The 27,475-nt window shown below is 41.3% G+C and overlaps 2 protein-coding genes across 2 annotated transcripts; one reads left to right on the top strand and one right to left on the bottom strand.

The window, feature by feature from the left end:
- Positions 1-2,412: 2,412 nt before the first annotated feature.
- LOC306752341 (high-affinity choline transporter 1-like) lies at positions 2,413-7,880 on the top strand (the record flags this gene model as incomplete). Its single annotated transcript, XM_079236092.1, has 10 exons — positions 2,413-2,596; positions 2,815-2,928; positions 3,122-3,277; positions 3,558-3,706; positions 3,900-4,043; positions 4,280-4,433; positions 4,799-5,016; positions 5,528-5,893; positions 6,966-7,305; positions 7,858-7,880. 10 exons carry the CDS (start codon positions 2,413-2,415, stop codon positions 7,878-7,880), a joined length of 1,848 nt encoding a protein of 615 aa, XP_079092218.1.
- A 5,664-nt stretch (positions 7,881-13,544) lies between these two features.
- LOC306752340 (high-affinity choline transporter 1-like) lies at positions 13,545-19,888 on the bottom strand (the record flags this gene model as incomplete). The annotated part of the gene is made up of 8 exons (XM_079236091.1): positions 13,545-14,066; positions 14,605-14,822; positions 15,622-15,775; positions 16,012-16,155; positions 16,355-16,503; positions 18,935-19,090; positions 19,359-19,472; positions 19,705-19,888. 8 exons carry the CDS (start codon positions 19,886-19,888, stop codon positions 13,545-13,547), a joined length of 1,641 nt encoding a protein of 546 aa, XP_079092217.1.
- Positions 19,889-27,475: the final 7,587 nt, after the last annotated feature.

The raw sequence follows: 27,475 nt of genomic DNA, 5'->3' as shown, positions 1-27,475 counted from the left end.
AACTTGAACAATAATTACATGAAAACTGTGCTAGCTATCAAAAAATGCCCAATTGGGCAAATAAACTCCAGACTTTTGTCAACGTTTTAAACTTTAAATCATTTCTCTACAATAAATTATGGCGAGTCACTGTGGGCACAAAGATGTATGTTTTTTTGCTCTCTTCAGTCCGAAACCCCAGTCAAGTGAATGGGACAATTTCTCGCCGTTTTTCGCACTTTTTGGGAAAATGGCCGGTTGAATCTCTTAGAAAAGTCAGAGCACACAATTCCCGATCAGGCCGCACGTTTTGATGTATTTTTTAAGCATGTGCTGGTAATGCTGTGGGAGGAGATACGCGCCAAGGTTTTTGTGGGACTATGATTATTAAGCCCGAGCAATACTATGAAGTGCGCTTTGCTGCAGGGGTCTATGACCCTGCAGCTGAAGCCACACTTAATTAGCTTTATTTGAACAGAACCAGAGGTGGAAAAGGTGAAGGATCGGTGATGGCGAATGCGGGCTGGTGGCAGGTTTGGTTGGCAAGGGTCTGTATCGGGGGAGACAGCATGGCGGGCCCAAGGAATGAATAGTTACAACCAAGAGCAGTTTGTTCTCAAATCTTATGTGTATTAAAAAACACAAAGACATTTGAACTGATTAAGTTAATATGGTCAAGTTACCCGCAGGGTTCGATTGGTTAAGCCATTCTAGGAACTGTAAGCGTGGGCCGATCACACCAGATGGGACTTTTAAAAGTGCAGCCACTTCAAAAATGCCTTGGTAAAAGCCTGTGGAGCGGGCCTGCGTGCACAACCGAGGGGCATTGATGAAAATTTAGATTATTTAAACTAGAAGACTAGAAGTTTTTGAGAGTCGCGTCTGGTGTGATCGGCCCCTAAGACTGTTTGTCTTCAGGGCAGCAAACCTGACAGACTGCTCTCAAATAGTTTTACCGTTTTGAATCAATACTGGATTTTGAAACTGTTGGATGATTCCTGGCCTTCCTCACCAGGCAGTTGGTTGATGTTTGAGGATCAATAACACGCCTGGCCCGTAGGCTATGAATTGCTCCTGAGGTAGCAAATTGAAATTAAATAAACACTATTAAAATACTGAATAATTGCTCTGTTTTCAACTTTGCCCTCATTAGGCGTGTTAATTCAGTGTTGATACAGTATTAGGTGACTATCGCTAACAGCGATTATAATTGGGTAGCAATTATTGAACAGACCACACATAGATTCTGGATAAGACTAATGTAATGTGAGCTTTTCATACATGCAGGAAGTAAATGATTGATACATATAAGTAACACATATACCAGGTTGTTCCATATATATTACCTTAGCATTTGACTAAATGACAAACAAGAGGGAGACAAACTTTTCAGCTTTCAGTTACCTGTTGAGCAATAATAATGAAAATCACAACCTTTCTTCTACTTCTAGAGAAACTGACCAATCCTCCTCCTCCCTGTTGTGACAGTGTGCTTTGAGGATCTCCACTCAAACGTTTACCAGTCCCAACATTTTCTAAAGGCAATACAGGTAGATATAAATTGTAATTTTTTTTAATTAATTTTTGAAGAAAACATTATTTTAATTTGAGTTTTACCTTGAGAGAGAAATAAATGTCTTTTAAATGTTTCTTGTAAATAAAAGTATTTTCATTATTTATTTTCATTAACTTTCACTTTAATATTTTAGGGGTGATATTTTATGTTTAAGGATTCATACTAATCGTACATCAATAAAGCCAAGCAGCATAAAAAAAATAGGGGACAAACTCAAATTAAAATAATCTTTTCTTCAAAAATGAATTTAAAAAAAATTACAATTTATATCTACCTGTATTGCCTATAGAAAATGTTGGGACTGGTAAACGTTTGAGTGGAGATCCTCAAAGCACACTGTCACAACAGGGAGGAGGAGGATTGGTCAGGATTGGACAGTGCTTCTAAAGCTCGTGAATCATGATACTCAGTCACACCCTCTCGCCTCTAGACCTGAAGATATTTGTTCTATTCCTCACATTTCTTCAGAAGTCTACAGTGTGTGAGTACAAGTTCGGATCTATTGGTATCTTTCTTCATAATGTTCATACAGATATGTTGGAAATCTTATTTTCTTGCCTGTCAGTTGATAGTGTTATGGAGTTATAGCTGTATTTGTGTTGGGACTGTAATTCCATTACCTGTGTTGCCGCTCAGTCATGACTTTGAGACAGCCGATGACAAGGCGGTAGGCTAGTGTGGTGTGAACAGTACGGCCATATGACTACTTTAAAAGTTGTGTCAAATTTTGCTCAACTCGCTGCAAAGTGAAATTGACATTAAATCATAAGACTGTATATAGCTGCGCTCAATGTACAGCATATCCGAAAAGGGATATAAACAATGTTGTTGGTGTCCTTTCCCCACAGACTAGGAGGATGGCGGTAAATTGGCCTGGACTGCTGTCCATAGGCGTGTTTTACATAATGATACTGGGCATGGGTATCTGGGCATCCAGGAAGTCCAAGCGTGAGGAGAAGAAGTGCACTGGGAAACGCAGTGAAGTTGCAATGGTTGGGGGGAGGAACCTAAACATCTGGGTCGGCATCTGCACTATGACAGGTAAGAATAATGATGATAATAATAATAACATCATAGATTAACATCGTCACTGAATGGGACCTTATGCGTTCGCAATAGCAAACCATTCAAGGACATTTATTTTGAAATCTGTTTTAAATGTTTAATTTTAATCTAATTAATTCCATCAATTTACAATTGGTGGACCTAGTTTAATTACATTTCCTCGTATTGCCTGTATGTGCCCTGGTGTTCTGCAGCCACTTGGGTGGAAGGACCCTTTATTTTGGGTAATGCTGAAATGGTCTATGATCCAACAAAGGGGTTGGTGTGGGCCACTGCACCCCTTGCCTTCACCATGAACTTCATTATAGGTGAGTTTCAATTACAAAGGCTAACTGTTGTGGTGATACACAGTGAAAACCATCTCATACAGAGACTGTTTTAATAATAGCAAATTTTTGTATCACAAGGCTGCCAAAAATACCATAATTGATATAATTTTTCTGGTGATTTATATGTCAGACTGAAAACTGGACACAGATGTTTCCGTTTGTGTAACTTTAGGTGCACTCTTCTTTGTCAAACCTATTCGGTCGAAGAATTATGTCACCCTCATGGACCCATTTCAGGAGAAATATGGCAACGCTGTAGCTGCTGTTATTTTCATTCCCAGTCTCATAGGCGATATCTTGTGGATTGCATGCATTCTTGGTGGACTGGGTAAGTCTGAAACAACAACTTAATAATATGTCCTTGCAGAATCAGCAAGTTAAATCTGGACTATATATGTTTTTACATCACAAATATACAGTGAAAAATGTGTTTCTGTATGAATAAAGAGACATTTTACCATACATATGATGCAGATGACAGAGGAGATACATTGAGAAAAACAGAAAAAACAGTAAAGTTTTGAGTTAGTATGGTATTTAATTAAAACGAGCTTCTGAGTTTGAGTTTTGGTAAAGTTGTGGGTACCTCACTCTGTTTGTGGCTACAGGAGGGACGATAAGCGTGGTCATGGGTATCTCCTCCTCGCTGGCTGTGTGCATCTCTGCTGCTGTGGCAATCCTTTACACGCTAATGGGAGGACTGTACTCTGTGGCATACACTGACGTCATCCAGCTTGGCTTGATGTTTGTTGGCTTGGTACAAACACTACATTTTAAAGGAAATACAAAGCATTTGACACATGATTTTACAGCTGCTAAACATCAGCCCGTTAGCATCGTCGTTGTGAGCGTGTTTCAGTAGAATGCAGCTTTGAGTTCAATGCTGTTTAGCTAGTGCAGGACTAATATACTGTCTTTGTAACCCTAATATAATTTCCTCCCTATTTCAGTGGCTCTGTGTGCCTTTCGTACTGGCAAACCCCTCCTCTGCTAACATCACTGTTGCTGCAGTGACCAAACTGTACCAGGAGCCATGGGTTGGCAGGGTAGAGCTGGAAGAAGCAGGTCGCTGGGTAGATGACATATTGCTATTGGTAATGAACACCTGATACAGCCCCAAAGTACATATCTTGAAAAGGCTACTCCACTAAAATGCTGTCTTTAGTAAATAAGCAAGGTCAACAAGAAACACTACACTGTGATGACATAAGCCACATAGCCTAAAGTGTTTCATAGACAACCATTTTCTATACTTTGGTTAAGCACTCATTGTAGAACAAACCTGTCATGTGATGTTTCCTCAACAATAACTTGGTTTGTATTCCTTAAGGCCATTGGAGGGATCTGCTACCAGGCTTTCTACCAGAGAGTCCTGTCTGCAGCCACTGATGCGCAAGCCAAAATCACCTGCTATGCTGGAGCAGTACTATTGCCAATTCTTGCCGTCCCATCAGTCGTCATTGGGGCAGTCGCTGCATCTACCAGTATCTAGATTTAACTGTCTTCATATTGTTCTTGCTATCTTGAAATTATAATGTATTTAGTTATATATATTTAGTTATAGTAGCTGTGATGAGTAATGAGTCTGCTATGTTGGAATTGTGCAGTAATGTGAAACATAATCCACAAAAAGAACCATGTATATCAAACTCAAGGCCTGCGGGTCGAATCCAATTCCGGCACAGCCATCTATGTTGGAATTTAATTGAATGTGAAACATCATCCTCAAAAAGAACCATGTATTATAGGCAGTGATGTGTTCTACAACATCAAACGTATCTCACTAAATCCCACTTGTGTAATTATCTATTATGTCTGTTATAATTAGATGCATTTATTGTCTTGTCAGATTGGAACGAGACCAGCTTCGGTTCTCCTAGCCCGTACGAACAGGGCAAAGCCGGGATGATCTTGCCAATTGCCCTTCAGCATCTTTGCCCTTTTTACATCTCACTGTTTGGTATGGGAGCACTTGCTGCTTCTGTGATGTCATCGGTTGACTCTGCGCTTCTGTCTGCCGCCTCCATACTGGGACGAAATATCTTCAAGAACCTCATCTACAAAAGGGTAACATCTTACTTTACCATTTCTCATATTGTGGCATTTATTTTGTTGCTAGATGGCTTTTTTCAAAATACTGTAACTATTCTGATAACAAATTAATTGTTTAGGCAAAGACATGACTTTATAGTCATGCTAGTGGCTCCGTGATGGTGCGATTAGGCATGAGGCATCAGTTGTTATGTGAAATGATTTCCTGAAGCCACCGGAGGCCTGTTTCTTTAGTTATTTGCAATGGGAGCTTCATCAGCAAGACAATTTCCTGTGTGTCTATTCTGTGCTGAACACCACACATTTGCTGTTTATTTATTTGGAGACGGGGAAAATTGGCGCTGCTGATGGTGAGAGGGTGAATAGAAGCAATATTGTAGAAATTACATGAGGGAAGATGCGTTTCACTTATAATGATGCCTCCTACATTTAAATTGACTATACCTAGAAAACCAATAGTGTGATTTATGTGTTGGTTTCATCAAATTAAATATCTTGACTTTTAAAATGATTTCCTCTATTTCAGGCATCAGACAAAATGATTCTTGCTGTGGTGAAAGGGTCAATCCTCCTGTGTGGAATAATAGGAACAGGTCTGGCCATGATCACACAGTCTGTTTATCTGTTCTGGTTCATCGGTGCAGATGTCTATTATTCAATGATGGCTCCCCAGGTGATATGCATCTTCTACTTATCCCGGAGGGTGAACCACTACGGCGCCTGTGCTGGCTTTGTGTTGGCACTAGTGCTCAGAGCTCTGGTGGGAGAACCACTGATGGGCCTTCCTGACATCCTGCCGCTGCCATGGGACAAGATGGTGGACGGTCACCGATACCGCTTGTTCCCTTTTCGCACTGCAATCATGCTCATCAGCATGGCGACTATTTTAGGAGTATCATGCTTTGCTCTGTGGTTGTCTAAGAAAGGACTGTTGACAAGAATAAATGATGCTGAAACAGACACACACATGACTTACACGGCAGCAGGTCCAACGGATGTGGCGGAGAAGGAGACTAAAGGAACAACCTCACTTATCCTCTCAACTTGAACACTTTCTTTCTGCATGTGGGTGCTCCTACCTGAGAGGGAGTGGTGTTTAAAATCCCTTCACTGACTAAAGACACTGACTTCATTTATTTGTGCGTCTTATTTTCCTTTGAATCAAGGCACATCATTGCACCTATGGTTTGCCTTGATTCAAAGGATTTTTAATAGGAGACTTCCAGGGATTTAGCTTTACATTTGATTTAATCCTACACTTCCCATGATACAACTGGAGAGCAACGACTTCTGTCAAAATGTCTGGCTAAGTGTTACGGCCCAGAGTCCATGAGAGGGCAGTGGGCCTTGATGCTGTTCGCCTCCCTGCCTGAGGGGGTGCTATTCTGTTGTTTTGCCGTGCTTGTGGTTACTTGCACAGATTGTTTTGTTTGTTTTGTTTGTTTTGGGCTGTTGCTGTTTTGCGCTCAGGCTCCCCTAGGCCGGGCGTAACCCACAAACCCTTAAGATTGTATGTACACTGAATTGCCATGTTTTTTGGAATAGTATCTCTGCATAGTTCTAAATAAATATTAACTAATCTGGTCCTTAATGCATTAATGGAATTACTGTATGTTTAAGCCATTATCTTATTCTCTATAAAGTAGGTAAAACAAACCATGACCCTTGCTGGTATTTATTAGCAGGGCCAACTAGCCTACAGATTAGATGGGAATATTTTATAAACTAAACTGGTGGTCTGGCAGAGCCAGAGGTGAACACAGGTAGGAAGGCGTGGTGGCATGAACGGCGGTGGCTAGGCTGAAGTGGAGGCACGGAATCCTGGGCACAGCGAACAGGGGTTAGTAATAAAGTCAATACGAGAAAAATCACAATAACAAGCCACACACAGAGGGGAGACACAGGGAAAACAGGGCTGGAGGGTGACCACCCGTGGGCCAGACACACTCTGGGGGGGCAGGCAGGAAGCCGGTGACCAGAGTGCCGGAGCTCCTCAGGCAACTGGAGCCCTGGGCAGGGCTCAGGAGAAGAACCGGAGCCTTGAACCGGACGCAGAGCCGAAGGGGAACCGCAGTCCGGAGCTGACCGCCGAGTCGAAGGGGGATTGGAGTCTGGGGCCGACCGCGGTGCTGGCGGCGGACTGGCTGGAGCTGGAGTCGGCCAGACCGCAGGCTGGAACCTGGGGTCGGCTGTGGCACGGAGGCGGCAGCATCAGCACGGAGGTTGCAGTCGGGACCGGGGTAGGCAGCCGGGACTGGGGCTGGCAGCGGCACGGAGGCAGCGGCCGGGCCTGGGATTTTGCTAGTACACAAATGTTTTCATGTCCAGATTGCAGACCACAAGTTTTGCTTGCTTAATAATTATGTATGAACCCTTCCTCACCAATAATTACCACCCTTTCCACCACCTATTGCAGGGACAGCGGAGCACTTTTTCCAAAAGATTCATCCAGCTCCGCTGTCACAAGGACCGTTACAGGAAAACATTCCTGCCCACAGCTATAAGGCTTTACAACAAGTCACCTCTTGACAGATCCTCTGTGGATTAATTCATCACTGTACACTTTTATGTAAAGTTTATGTTTATTACACTTCACTTCACACACTTCATATACACTACACATACACATATTTGACTCACCATTTGTTTTAATAATAATAATCCAAATTGTTTTTGGAAAAATGTATTAATTTGGTGGCTTTAGGATTTCTGCCAAAGATGGATATAAATGTCAGCATATTAATGTTGCATTTAACTGTTTTCATGGAGTCTTTGACCAGCGTTGCACCTTTTACATTTCTAAATACCGTCAGTGTCTGTCAGGTGTTTACACCTAAACCTTCCTCTTGTGTTAAGGTCGGCACCAGGGGCGTCTCTAGGATTTTGACACATCTGGGGCTTAGCCCAGATGAGTGAAGCAGCGAAATTTTTAGAGATGTTTAATGAACCATGCATCTTGTCATGTACAGTATTTACATTGTTTTACTTTGTACATTTAATGCTCTTTACATACTCGTATGTATTTATTCTTTACATATTCTTTAACATTATGTAACATAACATACTCTTTAACATAACATTTGTAACTCTTACAGGTCTGTTTCTTGTACTTAACTTTTACTAATGTACTCTTTACATCTTTTTTCCTTGTTCATTTATCTTTAGTTTCACTTTAAACATTTGTCTTGTACAGTATATCTGTCTTAACTTGCACTCTACACTTGACTTTACTTCTTTCTTCAGTCATCATGTACAATTAAGTCGGAGAAAGAAAGAGGAGACGAGAGTGAGCATCAGACTGGGAAAAAAAGAGGAAATATGATGACAATTATCTGCGTTTGTGCTTCACTTGGATTGGCAATGCAGATTGCCCGAAGCCACAGTGCGTGTTATGCAGTGAGGTTCTGGCTAACAGCTGTCTGAAGCCTCTTATTTGCGCCGCCACCTGAACACCAAGCATGCCAGTGCAAGTCAGAAGCCCCTTACATTTTTTAGATCAAAATTGGAAGAGTTACAAAACAGCTAACAACAATTGCAGTCTCATTCACGTTAGTCTCTCACTTTCTCCCTCTCCCTCTCTATCTCTCTTGCTGCGCTGCATGTGAAAATCCTCATGGACTCCTCCTTTTTTATTTATATCTGTTTCTGAGCCTATGCATGTGCCACTCTTTGTTCTTTACGTGGCTTATTGTGTTTAAGTAAATAAATGTGAAATGCAATCTGCTTCAGCCTGTGCGTGTGTCCTCGCCATCCAGGGAGCAGTGCGACTGAGCTGTGCGTTTGAGCTGTGCGACTCCGCGGAAGGCGCTTAAAGTTGAGAATATTTCAACTTGTAAGCGCGCCGAAAAAACGCTAGAAAAACGCGTCGCGCGGCATTTAAAGACCGGGAGAAGAAATCGACCGGGAGCCGTACGATAGGAAAACAATGGTTTTGCTAGCGACGCGTTTTTGAGAGTCGCGTCTGGTGTGAACGGCCCCTTAATGCTCTTTAAAAGTGACGCCTTGTGTAACTGAAATGTATACAGCGGACTAAATCTATCTATAATGAGCAAACAGTTCTCGCATTGGTCCGATTTTATGCGGCTATAAATAGGCTCTGTTGCGTTTTTTTTAAGGTGTGGGGGATTGGGGGTGCGTGAACCCGGTCGGAATGTAGAAGGGGGTGCGTGGCCTAAAAAGTTTGGGAACCGCTGTACTACACAAAGACAGCAGCTTGCTGTTGTCAAGTGCGCCTGCTGCCTGACTTCGCTGTTTTGGGTGAATGACGTCACGTGCGACCTGGAGGTGTTAATATTCGGGGCTAATTAAAAAACACCCGGGGGTTTTAGCCTAGGGACGCCACTGGTCGGCACCGACCCGTTTTAGGTTTTATGTTACGGGGAGGGGTACGAAAAAGGACCCATACGCCAAAGCAACAGTTCAAAAGAATATTTAATTCAAGAAAACTCAGGACAAGCCTCCAAGGGCCGAGGGAAAAAAGGAGATGAACGAAAACAGGAATCACAAAAAAACAAACAGGAACGAGAATCACAAAACCAGGGATCAGACATGACAAACACGGTCTACTCACACTTAACATGCATTATAATAAGGGTAGATCAAATCAAACATTCTGATTGGTTGAGAGTGAGTCACGGGGTGTACTTTATTCAGCCATAAAGTACTGTACAGCCTGTTTACATTTAGAGCGTTCCATATCAGTGCACACTTAAAATAACAGCGACCGTTAGTTGTCATTTCAAGCATGACAGTTACCAAACATGTTTCGTGTAAACTTTTATATTTTAGGGGAAATTACTTTTGATGAGAATGTCAGCGGTGAATAATGTATTTGTGGTCCCCGTTCCTGCTGTACAGTCAAACGTTGATACGGCTCACAACCAGGAGAGCAGAGCAGATAACGCTCTGAGAGCAGACTAGTTAGCGGGGAGCGAGTGCATAAAACCAGAAACTAAGGATGAGGAATGAAAAGGGTTTGATCACATGATCGTGATATTTCCAGTGAGAGATAATTACATCGGTAATTTCCCGACGCGAGGCAAGTTCTCTAAATATCATGCAGGAGAAAAATGACGGAGAAAAGACGGACAGAAGCAGCGAGAGCACATCGGTGTCATCCTCCACCCTGCTTTCAACCGGCCTAGTCAGTAAATCGCAGAGTTCAAGGGTTTGCTAACAACACCCTCGAACAGTACATTCTTGACGATACAGGACTGCCTCTCGTACCTTATTGCTTAATTATAATACGGGTAGATCAAATCAAGCATTCTGATTGGTTGAGATTGAGTCACGAGGTGTAGTTTATTCAGCCATAAAGTACTGTACAGCCTGTTTACATTTAGAGCGTTCCATATCAGTGCGCACTTAAAATAACAGGTAGATTTAAATTGCGCGGCCGTTAGTTGTCATTTCAAGCTTGACAGTTACCAAACATGTTCGTGTAAACTTTGATATTGTAACGTCCGCAGTAACGACTCGCAGACGTTGGTTTCCTTAAAGCCTAATTTATGGTTCTCTGTCAGGTCGTGACGCCGTTGTTGAGCATTCGAAGTTCTGCGTCGAGGGCCCGCGTTGCTCTACAATTAACCGCCATGCCGCCAGGGGGGTGTGTCTGTGTGGCTGTGTGGTTTCAGGGGTTATAGCCGAATCCTTGCTTTTTCTTCCGGTCACATTAAACAATGGCGACCAAGTTGGAGAGGCTGCATTTGGAGTTGGAGCTCATCAATATTGAAGAGCAAATGCTTATATTGCAAATGTTGAAGCGCAGGCGACAGAGAAGACGTTTTCGGAGGTGGTGTATGTAGACAGACCGGAAAAAACGACTGCCGGAAATTACGTTCTGAGCGGACCAATCACAGCGCTTGCGGTCCGCGTCAACGCGACGCGTAGTTAGGATTTTTTGGAGGTGCACGTCAGGCTACGACGTAGGGGTCTGCGTTGACGGCGTAGCTACGGCGTAGGTACGCCGTCGACCTGACGGAGAACCATAAATTAGGCTTAATTTGCAGGTGTATTGCTTGAGTGTTCACAGTATTGCAATGGGGATCTTCGCTAACAGCAACGTTAGCTCAAACGGAACAGCTAACAAGCTCACTTAGCATCCCCCACACTAGCATAACGAACGACAACACACACGTCACTTCCTCCCTAAAATGAGACAAGGAATGAAAAGGGTTTGACCACAAAATCATGATAATTTCTAGTGAGAGATAATTACGTCAGTCATTTCCCGACGCGAGGCAAGTTCTCTAAACATCATGGAGGAGAAAAATGACGGAGAAAAGACGGACAGAAGCAGCGAGAGCACTTCTTTACATCGGTGGCTGCGTGTCATCCTCCACCCTGCTTTCGGCAGTCAGTTTTATAGTCCCATATGTGCGTTACGTGCGTCCCGGGACTATTTTCTCTGTCGCTGAAATGCGATACACAACGTTTGGTGGCTACAACTATTTTGTGCTGAAAGGGAGCTTTTTATTTACTATTTATAAAGTCGCAGGTACCCGTATTATAAAAGCAATAAGGTACTCGAGGCAGTACTGTGTCTACAATAATGTACAGTTCAAGGGTTTGCCGGCCCTCCGCTGCGCGTCGGGCCTAACAACTCCCTTGAACAGTACATTATTGCACAACACAGTACTGCCTCGAGTACCTTATTGCTTAAGTACGATCCCACACTGGGGCACAAGACAAACAGGATTTGAATACACAAGGGAGGGGCAGGTGATTAGACACAGCAGGAAACAATTAGCAGACAGGGCAGACAATATGAGGGGCAGGAAGTGCAGGGGACCACAAGAGGCAAGGACCTTCAAAATAAAACAGGAACACACAACACACCAACATCATAACATTTTAAAATGTATAAAATAACAACATAAAATGTGTTTATTGCATCAAGGCTATTTGAATTTGTCGGGAACCTCTATTTCAACAAAATAAAATAAAAACATTTTTCTCCACTAAACTATAAAATGCTCTGGTTGAAATTATTACCTTTGTGTTGTTAGGGTCAGTTTCGACCACTGGCAGGCCGTGCATTTTCTACCTGCGTATTCAATGCCTCTACAGCTGAAAAACCTAATCACCTCATTATGACGCCACAGCTACCGATTATTATGTGTTTTGTGTAAACACATTAAGCTCTAGCGTAAGTTCAGACAGGAAGATCACCGTCAGAACTTAAGGGTTTGTGCTAGCCACAGACAGTTTGACAGAAGTTGTTGCTCTCCTGTTGCATCTTGGGAATTGTAGTGTTGAGGATTGTTATGTAAAGTTCTTCTCTTTTCTTTTCCAAAATACTTTTCATTCTAAGTTCTTTTCATTTTCTCTTTATGCATTATAACTAAATTGTTTTGAGTGAAATAGTGTTTTATCACGCTGCATTATAACTAAATTGTTTTGAGTGAAATAGTATTTTATCACGCTGCATTATAACTAAATTGCTTTAAATGAAATAGTGGATAGTATCCTGTTGTAGACGAAAGACGGGTCTAAATATGGTCCTGTTGTTTACAGGGCTCTCAAGTGTCACGCATTGAGCGTGACTGTCACGCATTTCGGTCTTAAGTCACGCCCTCCCGCCACACATCGTATTTCTTACGCTGAAAAAAAACACTAGGCCAGGGGTGGCCAACCAGTCAGAGACTAAGAGCCACATTTTTTACTGTGTTACTGCAAAGAGCCACATCATACACCCCCCCCCCCCCCCCCCGTGAGCCAAAAATTAAAATGTCTCTGTTACTACGACATAAATCCATTTAATTTAGGGTTAAGAAACCAACATTACTCTATCAAAGATCAAACTTAAAACAGATGAAAATAACAAAGTCAAAGATTAAACACACGTTATTATATTAACTTTGTTCAAAGCTTTTTTGTCACAGTTGAGAAGGACATAACTCTAAGAACATGCATGTGGTCTGGGGCAGTGGTTTAACTGATCTGGCTGCAGGACCCACCATCACCCTGAATGACAAGCCGCGACCAAAGGAACATTTTCAACTTCTCAATTTGATTTAATGAAAATATGGCACCTAGGTTTGAACCTGAGATAGTATCACAGTATGCCAAACAGAAATATTCCCTTTCACACTCAATTAAAAACCCAAAAGTGCTTCTTAAGGATACAAGGTAATACAACACACATAATAATGTTATAACTTCAGCCTTTTTGAACATAACAAAAAAAAGGTTGGGAATGAAGCAAACTATCACAAATAGTCCGATGTGTAAACTCACGCAAGTAAAGTGTGTTGTGAACGCAGCATTGAGGAGTGTGTGAATATTCAATTCAATTCAGTTTATTTTATATAGCCCAAAATCACAAATTAAAATGTGCAATCTGTACAAATAACATCCTGTCCCGAATCCCCTGGAGCAGTGCCGCGAGGTGCCACTCATCAGCCAATCAAAAAAAAAAAAAAGGGCTATACGAATAGCCAATCAGACAAACGTAAGGAGGAGGAGGAAGAGGAGGATATGTCACTCTTACCTGTCTTAAAAACTTGAGAGCCCTGGAGCACCCACATGCAGTAAGAAAGTGTTCAAGTTGAGAGGATAAGTGAGGTTGTTCCTTCAGTCTCCTTCTCCGCCACATCCGTTCGACCTGCTGCCGTGTAAGTCATGTGTGTGTCTGTTTCAGCATCATTTATTCTTGTCAACAGGCCTTTCTTAGACAACCACAGAGCAAAGCATGATACTCCTAAAATAGTCGCCATGCTGATGAGCATGATTGCAGTGCGAAAAGGGAACAAGCGGTATCGGTGACCGTCCACCATCTTGTCCCATGGCAGCGGCAGGATGTCAGGAAGGCCCATCAGTGGTTCTCCCACCAGAGCTCTGAGCACTAGTGCCAACACAAAGCCAGCACAGGCGCCGTAGTGGTTCACCTTCCGGGATAAGTAGAAGATGCATATCACCTGGGGAGCCATCATTGAATAATAGACATCTGCACTGAAAAACCAGAACAGATGAATAGACTGTGTGGTCATGGCCAGACCTGCTCCTATTATTCCACACAGGAGGACGGACCCTTTCACCACAGCAATAATATTTTTTTCTGATGCCTGAAATAGAGGAAATCATTTTACAAGTTATCAATATATTTCATTATATGAATCTAAAACATGGATAACACTTGGTTTTCTATAGTCAATTTAAATGTAGGAGGCATCATTATACGTGAAACGCTTCTTCTCTCATGTGATTTCTACAATATTGCTTCAATTCACCCTCTCGCCATCAGCAGCGCTAATTTCCCCCGTCTCCAAATAAATGAACAACAAACCTGTGGTGTTCAGCACAAAATAGACACACAGTAAATTGTCTTGCTGATGAAGCTTCCATTGCAAATAACTAAAACAATAGGCCTCTGGTGGCTTCAGGAAATCATTTCATATGACAACTGATGCCTCATGCCTAATCGTACCCTCACATAGCCAAAAGCATGGCTGTAAACACATTTCTTGCCCTAAACAATTAATTTGTTATCAGAATAGTTACATGTATATTTTTGTAATTAAACATTTATTCAGTATTTAGAAAAAGGTCATCTAGCGACAAAATAAATGCAACAATATGAGTCATAGGAATGTAAGATGTTACCCTTTTGTAGATGAGGTTCTTGAAGATATTTCGTCCCAGTATGGAGGCGGCAGACAGAAGTCCAGAGTCAACCGATGACATCACAGAAGCAACAAGTGCTCCCATACCAAACAGTGAGACGTAAAAAGGGCAAAGATGCTGAAGGACAATTGGCAAGATCATCCCGGCTTTGCCCTGTTCGTACGGGCTAGGAGAACCGAAGCTGGTCTCGTTCCAATCTGACAAGACAACAAACACATCAAATTACAACAGACATAATAAATGGTTAAATGTATTTGAGAGAGATTTCATGAGAAATGTTTGATGGTGTAGAACACATTACTGCCTTCTATAAACATCAGAGGTGTCAAACTCATTTCACTCTGGCCCACATCACCATTATGGTTGCCCTCGAAGGTTGTAACTGTAACACTGTATAAACTACACCCTAATATATTGTTGAATAACTGTCTTTGCATTTAATTATTGTTTTTTTAAAGGGTAAAAATATTCTACATGCATTTATATAAATGTAAAAATATAAGTAAGCTATTTTCTCTGTTATCACAAAATAAATCCATTTGTCAAACTCAAAAAATAATAAAAAATAAAGACAAAGATCAAACGCACGTTATTACATAAACTTTGTTAAAAAAAAATGTTGTCACAGTTGAGAAGGACATCACTGGTCCAACAAATAATTGTGCTGCACAATGAAACTAGCTTTCATGAGCATCCTTTTGGGCTTCAGCTTTTGTAAATATTTTCTGCTTCGATTGCAGTCTGCCTTTTAATTTTTGGACAATTTCTGTTTTTTATTGGAGGCTAAAGTACTTTATTGTACTTTGTTCCATGTTTAGTTTCAAAACGCAGACGTGAACTGAGTTTGATATACATGGTTATTTTTGTGGATTATGTTTCACATCACTGCACAATTCCAACATAGCAGACTCATTGCTCATCACAGCTACTATAACACTAAATGCATTATAATTTCAAGATAGCAAGAACAATATGAAGACAGTTAAATCTAGATACTGGTAGATGCAGCGACTGCCCCAATGACGAGTGACGGGACGGCAAGAATTGGCAATAGTACTGCTCCAGCATAGCAGGTGATTTTGGCTTGCGCATCAGTGGCTGCAGACAGGACTCTCTGGTAGAAAGCCTGGTAGCAGATCCCTCCAATGGCCTTAAGGAATACAAACCAAGTTATTGTTGAGGAAACATCACATGACAGGTTTGTTCTACAATGAGTGCTTAACCAAAGTATAGAAAATGGTTGTCTATGAAACACTTTAGGCTATGTGGCTTATGTCATCACAGTGTAGTGTTTCTTGTTGACCTTGCTTATTTACTAAAGACAGCATTTTAGTGGAGTAGCCTTTTCAAGATATGTACTTTGGGGCTGTATCAGGTGTTCATTACCAATATCAATATGTCATCTACCCAGCGACCTGCTTCTTCCGGCTCTAGCCTGCCAATCCATGGCTCCTGGTACAGTTTGGTCACTGCAGCAACAGTGATGTTAGCAGAGGAGGGGTTTGCCAGTACGAAAGGCACACAGAGCCACTGAAATAGGGAGGAAATTATAATAGGGTTACAAAGACAGTATATTAGTCCTGCACTAGCTGTACAGCATTGAACTCAAAGCACATGCTGCAATCTACTGAAACACGCTCACAACGACGATGCTAACGGGCTGATGTTTAGCAGCTGTAAAATCATGTGTCAAATGCTTTGTATTTCCTTTAAAATGTAGTGTTTGTACCAAGCCAACAAACATCAAGCCAAGCTGGATGACGTCAGTGTATGCCACAGAGTACAGTCCTCCCATTAGCGTGTAAAGGATTGCCACAGCAGCAGAGATGCACACAGCCAGCGAGGAGGAGATATCCATGACCACGCTTATCGTCCCTCCTGTAGCCACAAACAGAGTGAGGTACCCACAACTTTACCAAAACTCAAACTCAGACGCTTGTTTGAACCCATAAGGACCCGGACCCATTTCTCATTCAAGGAAATTTATGGGGGACATAATACAGACTAAATGGACCACATTGAACACATTTCTGACATTGTTTTCAAAATAGTGTCACATTTTTAAAATGTTACATATGTCACATTGGGCCTTAATGGTAAACAAATTGTATTAATAATTACATAATTATAACATGATTTTTTGGTTTACATTTGTTTTGATATGCTTTGGATTGAACAATGTAAAATATGTTAGCTAAATATCATTGAATCAGCCAAATTAACCGAGCAGATCATAACTATTTTTCGTATTGTGCATATATGTCACACTGGGTTCCTTGTGAAATGTGTAGGTTAAATTCCCGATGTGACGTATGTGTCACAACAATTTTCATCTAAATTTGTTTTATATCATTTTCTTCAAGAAACGTGCTCACAGCAGGTTCAATACATTAAAGGACATGTTGCATTATGGTTCTTAAACAGGTGAATCTTACCTTTAACAATGAAAAACAAGCTTTTTACATTTAACATTTCGTTCAGATCTGTCACAACCTGTATCAGCCATCTTGGAAAGGTTGTTATGGGAATATAAAATCACATGATCCTGTCACATGACCCACCAAGATGTTCAGTAGGTGTCACTTAGGGACTTCATGAGTTAAAATCAAGGATGAAGCTGTATATTATTACCTTCCTAAAATAATGCCTTAAGTCATTTTTTGACAAGAAATATTTTCTTGCCTAAATCATCTCTTGATGATACTGGCCAGTGCCACCTCTGCTAAAATGACTTATCGCCGTCACTTTCGTTCTCTTTTTCCGGTATCGACTATGGAATAAATAACCACTAGTTCTGCTTTATACTTGTTGTGGAAGTCCCAAACATGTCGGAACATAAAACAACCTCGTGTTTGGGTTCATAACACCATCCGTAGCCGCACACAGCTCGGTGAATTTCACCGACTCCTCCAGGAACTGCGTTTGGCTTCTCTCCGTAAAACGGATACCGTTTCTGCCTTCCACCATGGAAATACCACTTGTTCTGCTTTATACTTGTTGTGTAAATTCCACATACGTCGGAACATCAAACTCCATCGTGTCTGGGTTCATAATATTATCCGTAGTCCCACAACAGTGTCTGAATGAAGCCGCTGCCAGCGCTACTTCAGGCAGAGCAGCAGCAGTTTGATTCAGCAACGGCAGGACAGTGATGACGGCGTAGCTTCTCAACGCTGATTCTCAACGCTGATTCTCAACGCTGATTCTCAATGCTGATTGGCTGACGCAACTATGACTCACACGATTTTGTCGCCGGAGTTGGGAAATTTCAACTCTCGCCGCGTCACGTCCTTCGCTCTGTTTGCCCCGTGTCAAACGCGCCAGTCACGTCGCCCGGCGGAAATGTCGCACCCTCGCAACCTGTCGCGTCTGTGCATTGACTTTGCATGTAATCTGGTCGGCGACAAATTTGTGTCGCGTTCGGTGTGAACACAGCATTAGGCAATTTTATAAGCTTTTTAATATGGCATTTTAAAGCTCGCATTTAAGTTAGCAATTTAGTTAGCATTTTTGCAAGCAATTTTGTTAATGAAAATCTCGAACATAATATTAGTAATCATAACATAATGTAACGGACTGAGGGAAATGTTATGTTATAAATGTTATGTTCAGGATGTAAGTGAACGTCTCATGAGCTGGTAGCTGTGAAGCGTGTCTGTGATTGGAGAGCGAGTGATGTTGTTGTGTTGTGTGGTGTTGTGTTACGACCCGTTCGGAACAGAGTCTATGACCCGGAGCAGACGTGAAGCTGGTTGAGAGGCTTTCACAGGGTTTTGCTGTTGTTTTGGCGTAGGCTACGGCCAACAGTAGCCTGTTCTATGTTCCCTGAATAAACACCCTATAAGCCATCTATGTCTCGTAGCTTTCCTGACCCAGGGTCGCTACAATAATTTGACCGGTATTACAGTATGCCTGTTGTACAGTGTCTAGAGGCAGCTTGTGCACCCCGATTACATTGGTATTAGTTTTTTGTGTTTTCTAAAAAAACAGAAAAAAATACTTAGCCCATTATTTTAGGAAGGTGACGATATGGAACTTTCCAGAACAATTAAAGGGCATGTGACACCTGTTTCACCGTGGGCCCTTATGGGTTAAATGCCATACTGACTCAAAACTTGACTTGTTTTTTTATGTTTTCCTCAATGTATCTCATCTGTCATCTGCAACATACGTATGGTAAAATTACTCTATTTGTACAGAAGCACATTTTTCACATTTTTATATTTGTGGTGTAAAAACATATATAGTCCAGATTTTTCTTGCTGATTCTGCAAGGACATCGTTCATTAAGTTGTTGTTTCAGACTTACCCAGTGCACCAAAAATGCATGCTACCCACAAGATATCGCCTATGAGACTGGGAATGAAAATAACAGCAGCTACAGCGTTGCCATATTTCTCCTGAAATGGGTCCAGGAGGGTGACATAATTCTTTGACCGAATAGGTTTGACAAAGAAGAGTGCACCTAAAGTCACACAAACAAAAACATCTGAGTTCAGTTTTCAGTCTAACATATTAATCACTAGTAAAATGTCCTTATCTATAATGGTTATGTGATAATGTCTGTCTGTTTTCATGATCATGAGTATGTGTAGTTGGGAAAAATTTAAAAAAATGATGGTATTTTTGGCAGCCTAGTGATACAAATATTAGCTATTATTAAAACAATCTTTAGATGAGATGGGTTTCACTGTGTATAACCTCAGCAGTAAGACTTTGTAATTGACACTCACCTATAATGAAGTTTATGGCGAAGGCAAGGGGTGCAGTGGCCCACACCAACCCCTTTGTTGGATCATAGACCATTTCAGAAATACCCAAAATATAGGCCCCTCCCACCCAAGTGGCTGTAAAACAAAAGGACACATACAGGTAATACAAGGAGAATTAATGAAACTAGGTCCACAATTGTAAATTGATGGAATTAAATAGATTAAATAAACATTTAAAACATTTGCTTTGAGTCCGCTGATTTAAAAATAAATGTCCTTGAATGGTTTACTATTGCAAACGCATAAGGTCCCATTCAGTGACGATGTTAATCTATGATGTTATTATTATTATCATCATTATTTTTACCTGTCATAGTACAGATGCTGACCCAGATGTTTAGGTTCCTCCCCCCAACCATCACAACTTCACTGCGTTTCCCAGTGCACTTCTTCTCCTCACGCTTGGACTTCCTGGATGCCCAGATACCCATGCCCAGTATCATTATGTAAAACACGCCTATGGACAGCAGTCCCGGCCAATTTACCGCCATCCTCCGAGTCTGTTGGGTAAGGACACCAACAACATTGCTTATGCTGTACATTGAGCGTGCATTGTTCGCAGCTATATACGGCCTTATGATTTATCTTCAGATATCCTCAAATATCTTCAGGGCCCTATTTCTCGTACCTGTCTTACTGAGTTAGCGGGCTAATTGTCAGGATAAGATGACGTAGGTCTGGCTTTCTCGGTTTCTCGAAGCGAGATTAGATTAATCACCATAGCAACACAGCCAAAATTTTAAACCTGCTCCCGGGCAGGCTTACTGAAATTCACTGGATAAGCTGGCCACTCCCACCGGACAAAAAAGGCAGCTCACTTCCTCATTGATGAAGGAGCGTTATTAGTTATATTAGTTTTATAGGGAGAGAGTTCTTTCAGATCGCCAGGATCCATCCTTTACATTATCATGACTTCCTGTACGCGGCGCTATAGATTTTGCCGGCAAGAAATAATTTATTTACGAGAGCTTCTCGAGCCGCGGACAATAGGCTCGTTCGTTAGAGCTGCGCCTCGCCTGGAATCCAGACGAGAGCAGCGGCCGCAGCTGGAGGCGTTGACAAAAAAACTGCAATCAAGTCGGACAGTTGTCAGCTGTCAGCTGTGTAGACGCAGGAAGTCACAGAAAAAAGTACTTCCTGTTAGTTCCGAACGTTTGTTTACTTGTAGTTTACAGATCACGTTTGGATTTATTATATGTGTTTATAAATATATATTTATGTAAAAATTAGTGTGTAGCTGCATCCTTTGGTCTTTTGATGTTTGCCTGTGAAATACATTACTAGTAGTTTTGATGTGTGTTGTATAAATACGATTTTGTATTAATAACCACACAATAAATGTTTTTAGATCAAACATGAGACTAATAGTCAATAATCCAGCATTAAGTATTACAACTACACATAAAATAAGAATTGTGGTGTTTGCTGTCAGATCTAAGAGCCAATCAGCTCTCTGATGTGGCGAGAGCCAGGCGTTTCCCATCATGGGCCAAGCAGTCGTTTGAGAGCAACTGCGGCGACTGACTCTGAAATCGACGGCCGCCTGGCTCTCGTGAGAGTATCGTTGACCACGTGTACATGACGTCAGAGCAAGTCGGGAGCAAGTCGGACACAAATCTAACCGGCATGCATTGCACGCCGATCAACGCCAATCGATTCTGCGCAGAACTGGCTCATCTCGAACGAGCCTAATGATCACCACAGGCGCAGCTGATCGCCCGTCTCACAGACACAGGCCGTTTCTCAATCAGCGTTCTTCTCTGTACTTGTGTTCTCGTGGACTCGTGAAACGTCATCAGTCGCGGCCCAAGTACTGTTCCAATTCAAAAGTCCGCTTCTCGCCAAGAACGGTGAAAATGCCCGGATGTGACTTGATCCGCCCATTTTACCGGGGATGCATCAGAGCAGACTTGAGCGTACTTGAGAGAGCCAATATCCCAGAATGCATTTCGGACCAGCAAACGGGAAACAATGACGGATGAGAAAACTCATAACTGAAAGTTGACATTCCCTGAATACTACCGTTGTTGAGTCACACAATGTAATTTTAGGATGTTTTCAGGCGAGAAGTTAGTTGTTTAAGCATCAAATCTGTGGTCGCTTTCTCAAGAATCGGCCTACTTAAAAAGATACGCCGACGAGTTGAGGTCCTGCTCGCAGGACCGCTGAGCCCCGCAGCACCGGGCCGTCAGCGCTCTGCTGCCCGCCGAGAGCAGCCTGATCTCGGCTGGACTTTTTGAAATGATCCGCTGGCTCCGATGTCTCCGTATCGATTAAACATGAGATATAATTCTGTTTCGAGGATATAACAAGCAATCATTATTATTTATGCACAGTCACATTAAATCAGTTTGACTGAGGGAAAGGTTTAGGTTTATAACTTAAGATTTTAATTTAACTTTTACTTTGAACTACAGCGGTGTCTTATTACTTTTGACCGAATTGTTTGCAACTATATGTGTGTATATATATAAGTATATATAATACATATTTATACACATATAATATATACAATTATATGTGTATCTATATAAATATATAAGTATATATATATAACACCTTTATAAACATATTATATCTACAATTATATGTGTATCTATATAAGTATTTATATAAAATACATATTTATAAACACAATATATATACAATGAGATGTGTATCTGTGTATATTATATATATATATATATATATATATATATATATATATATATATATATATATATATATATATATATATATATATATATATATATATATATATATATAAACACAATAATATATATATATATACACAATGGTATGTGTATGTCTGTGAAACCAGTACAAAAAAAGCAGGGTTGTCATATTTTGTTTGACTGTAAAAATACTTTACAGTGAAGAATCAGAGTAACCATGACAACAACAGCTGAGGTGGTGACGTCATCAAGTCAGCTGCTGTTCCAATTGCGGAAAGACCGTCCTGCGTTCTCCTGTCTTTGAGAGTCTGGACTCCAAGTCCAGACTCCCAAGACCAGACTTCAGAAGTTCACAAGCCCAGACCTGTGTACTTAGGTATTGAGAAACGGCCACAGACTATCAGCCGCTGCAGGCCGCGCTGTTCTTAAGTTTATTTAGCTCTTAAGAAACTTATGGATGTGTTGAAAGCACTCATAATTATATAACAGTGTTATTAGTACACCATGCATATCATTATTGTAGAACATGATTAAGGTGATCGTGATAAGAATACAGAGAATCACACATAATTTATTTTCACCGCTTCAATTGATTGAATTTCTGATTCTGAATAATACATACATACTGATCCGCCCATACACATATTCAAACTCCTAGTTATATGGTAATCTACACATACATGTATATACATATAGTACATGATTCATACGCGCATACAGTACATATATCCTCATAAGTATATATTTATTCGTAAATATAATCTGATTGATTTGGGTGATGAAACACTTAACATTTGCCGATACATTTTCTCAACACTGACGCATTTAACTTGATATATTTGCGACGCTTATGTCTCGCAGCCGGGGCGCTGTTAAAGTTGCGTTCACGGCAACAATGTTGCAAAAACTTTGGAATATTCGCAACGCGTTTGCTGTGAATGACTACGGTATTGACTTCCTCATATGCCTTCATGATCATCAGTTCAAAAATATTAAATTCAAAGTTAATGAAAATAAATAATGAAAATACTTCACATTCTTACTCTCTCAACGTAAAACTAAAGTTAAAATAATATGTTCTCCCAAAATAATTATAAAAATGACAATTTATATCTACCTGTATTGCCTTTAGAAACTATTGAGACCAGTAGACGTTTGAGTGGAGAGCCTCAAAGCACACTGTCACAACACGGAGGAGGAGGATTGGGAAGTATTATTGCTCAACAGGTAACTGAAAGCTGAAAGGTTTGCCTCCCTCTTGTTTGTCACTTCCCACCTCTGAGTGAAAGTTGTTTATTTTCTCAGCGGAGCACTTTCTCCAACTGAATATTTGGTGCAACAGAGTCAGTATAACAGTTTGGTGATTTTGGGTATCTGCACAGAGCTGAGAACGCTTATAAGTTTCAAATTTAGAGTTAGACAGTTGAAACAAATAACACATTTTAGAAATAAAATAGTAGTTAAGGGGAGAATTATTTAAATTTTCTTTTATAATCGTAAAATTATAATGTTTGTGACACAGCAGCCAAGTTTCAATCCGTCGAGCCAAAATCAATCACCGGCCACTGGTCGGAGCGCTGGTCTTTCTGTTTGTTTGGCTGGACTCGGTGTGTCTCCACCATAAGACTTTGCTGCTTGTTTCTTTGTCACTCCCCGTGCGGACTTCTGTGAAACTAATTTGACTAACCCTGATCTCATTTTCTATGTTGATGGTGCTGCATCACATGATTCATCCAAAGGAACTAATCATGGTAGTTTTGCTGTTGTTTCAGATTGTGCCAGCCTTGTGTCGGGTTCTCTTCTTCACCATTTCTGTGCACAGGTAGCCCGAATTGGTCAAAACAGAAGCATGTAGAGGGTTAAACAGTCACCATTTATACTTACTTACGTTGTGAATTTGGTGATGGATGTTATTGAGCCAACACAATCTATTGGTTAAGTACTGTTTAGTAATAGTAGACATATGTTCTGAGTGAGTTCAAGTTTTTCCTGCCTCTAAACAGCTACAGTTTGTTCAGTCAAGTAAGATGACTGAATGCAACACGTCAGCAGTGCAAGGGTTGTACTCTCAAACTCTACTGCTTAGATTGTCAGTAGACCTACAAAGTTGCAATAATAAATGAATTGTGTCAAACAGAGAAATAAACAGTTTTGTGTTTCAATCCAGTTGTGTCCTTTTGTCTTACACAACGTGTAAAGAACCCTTCACCACTGCAACTCTTAAACAGACGATCAGCCCTGCAAGTTGTGAAGACATCATACTTTATAAATGATGTATTCCCCATTTGTAAATTAAGTAATATATATATTAAAAACCAATTATTAAGAACTTATAGATGATGCACTAATGGTTAACATGTGCCTTATAAACGTGTTTTAATACGGCAATTCATGATTAATTCAGGTAGGTACTAGTCATTACACAAACAGTGGGGATTTCGTCCCGGTTGTGGAACAGGGGACCAGCTCTTTACCCTCGCAAGACTACGGGGGTCATGGGAGTTTGCCCAACCAGTCTACATGTGCTTTGTAGACTTGGAGAAGGCTTTGGACCGGGTCCCTCTGGGTTTTGTGTGGGGGTGCTGCGGGAGTATGGGGTGGCGGCCCCGTTGCAACGGGTCATCCGGTCTCTGTACGCCTGCAGTAGGAGCTGTGTTCGTATCCCCTGTAATAAGTCAGACACGTTCCCGGTGGTTCCTGGCCTCCGCCAGGGCTGCCCTTTATCACCAGTCCCGTTTGTGACTTTCATGGTTAGGATATCTAAGCGGAGAACGTCATGTTCGGGGGTCTCGGGGTCGCCTCTCTGCTGTTCACAGATGATATGCTCCTGTTTGTCTCCTCGGATCGCGACCTCCAGCATTCACTGGGGCGTTTTGCAGCAGAGTGTGAAGCAGCGGGGATAAGAGTTAGCAGCTCCAAATCTGAGGCTTTGCCTGGTGCCTGGTGGATTGCTCCCTCCGGGTGGGGACAGAGTGCCTACCCATCTGTACAATGACAGGTAAAAATAATGATGATAGTAACAATAACATCATAGATTAACATCATCACTGAATGGAGTCTTATGTGTTTGTAATAGCAAACCATTCAGGGACATGTATTTTTAAATCATGGGACTCGAAGCAAATGTTTTAAATGTTTACTTTTAATCTATTTAATTCCATCAATTTAAAATTGGTGGACGTAGTTTAATTAATTATCTGTCGCATTACCTGCCTCCGCCCATGCCGTATGCCCACAGACCAACCCCCCTCCCCCTCCCGCTTTATTTTCATTGGTTGCTGGATTACATTTCACCCAGATACAACAGATATGTTTTTCTGATTGGCTATTCGTGTAGCCCATTTCTTTTTTTTTATTGGCTGATGAGTGGCACCTCACGGCAGAACTCCAGGGGAGACGTGCTTGATTCCTCCACGGTGAGGGCAGCGCGACCAGGTCATGTTTGTGCGCTGCGGCACATTAAATAGCCGAGAGTTTTTTTTCAGCGTGAGAAATACGATCTGTGGCGGGAGGGCGTGACTTAAGACCGAAATGCGTGGCGTGACTGTCACGCATTGAGCGTGACTGTCACGCATTGAGCGTGACTGTCACGCATTTCGGTACTTAAGTAAAATGCTTGAGTTGATACTTCAACTTTTACAGAAATATTTTTAAACCCTAGTATCTATACTTCTACTTGAGTAATAAATGTGAATACTTTTGACACCTCTGGTGGTGTCTGAACGCCCAGAAATTGTCGAGTGACGCAGCCTGTAGTTAAAAACGCCATCAGAGTTGATCATAGTTTGTTCTCAATACCCTACATTGTCGTACAATACTATTTCAAGTTAATGAAAGCAATCTAATTAATTGACGATATAAACAACACAGGTGCAACCTGTATAAATGTAGCAGAAGCATAAGCATTTAAACCAGAATTAACGAGAAATAGTCTGTCTTTTTGACGTGAAACTTGCTTTCTGCTTTGACGTATGGGCATAATAAATTGCCTGCTTGTTGACATAGGCTTGTTGAGAATTATAGTGTCATAACTTAAGTTCATCCTGAATTGTGTAAGTGTGGCTTTAACGTGTGTCTAACTTACTAGAAAAACTCAAATATAACTCGGGACCTGAAGAGTTTAAATAGAAGGTCCGTGGGGTACTGGTACACAGTATTATATAAATACTACATAAATTTAACCAGTAGTTGGTGGTTTGGTTTGGTAACTGATACCAGTGAGTGAGTTAAATCTAGAATAGATTAATAAATAGATAAGAGAGGTAGCGTACTAATTAAGCGAGTACATTGAATAACTGAACAAGGTCATTTGACTGTGGGAGTTGTGTGTGGGATCTGGCCGGGTGTCAGGCCAGGCTGAGGGATGACATCATTGATGCTGATATCCCGGTGAAAGCAGAGCTGAAGGGGAGAAATCCTGTTCTGTGTATAAAGTTAAAAGATTTATAGAAGTTTCCTCACAGGTGATGTGAATGAGCAATAAGAAGTGTTAAGTAGGTAAAAAGCTGACCTGTGTGGAACAAACGTGATTGCCGTGTCAACAAGCCGTGGGTTTGAGAGTCTGGTGGAACGGTTCAATCGTTGTTAAAAATCACTGTGGGAGCGAAGTGAAAAGGGAATGTGTTACAGGGGAAGTACACTGTTGAATATGGAATGTAGTTCCATGGCAGATCTCTGTGTAGACTCTGCATAACTGTGGTGAAAAAAAAAGGGGAGAGACAGAGAGTTTTCTGAAAGTTGCGGAAGGTAATAGCCGTTGGCCTCCACTGAAATATAAAATAAATAAAAGTTAAAGCGCTGTGGGCCGGATTTGAAAGTGCATTTTTTAAAGGCGCGGCAGCTCAGATGCTGCGTTGAAAAGGGGAAGTAGGTGGGTTACGGGACTTTCTCCGGGGCAAATAAAAGAGTATAAATAATGTTATGACTGACATATCATTCTAAGGACTAAGCCAAGATTAAGTGAACCACTATAAAATAAATAACAAATAAAAAGGGAAAAACCTACTCAGAGAATATAACTTGCGACGGGTGTTTTATATGAAGGTGTAGACTCTGCGTTGAGTCAAGTGTTTTCCGCGAGGGCCCCGGGTACAGATATAAAGTAAATACACAGAGAGAGAATGGAAAAATTAACCCCGCTGTGTCACGTTGGAAAGAAACACGCTATAAATATACAAATCATTGCTGCATGCATGAAAAAATGGCACAAAAAGACCGCAGGCCAGTGGCCCCTTATCGGAAGCACGGAGTTGGCAGCAGTGAGAGCCGTGGAGAGATATCTCGAAGATAAAAGCATGAGAGAAAAGAAAGGGAAGAACACCAAAAAAGAAGCGTCTCTCAGGAACGCTTACGAAGTACTGGGGTGGTTCAAAGATCTTGCCGCACAGCAGGTGAAGCACACGG

The sequence above is a fragment of the Taurulus bubalis genome, assembly GCF_910589615.1.
Source record: "Taurulus bubalis genome assembly, chromosome: 20".
NCBI classification, from domain to species: Eukaryota; Metazoa; Chordata; class Actinopteri; order Perciformes; family Cottidae; genus Taurulus; species Taurulus bubalis.
Note: the sequence above shows the minus strand (reverse complement) of the source record. Positions and strands in the feature narration are given on the sequence as shown.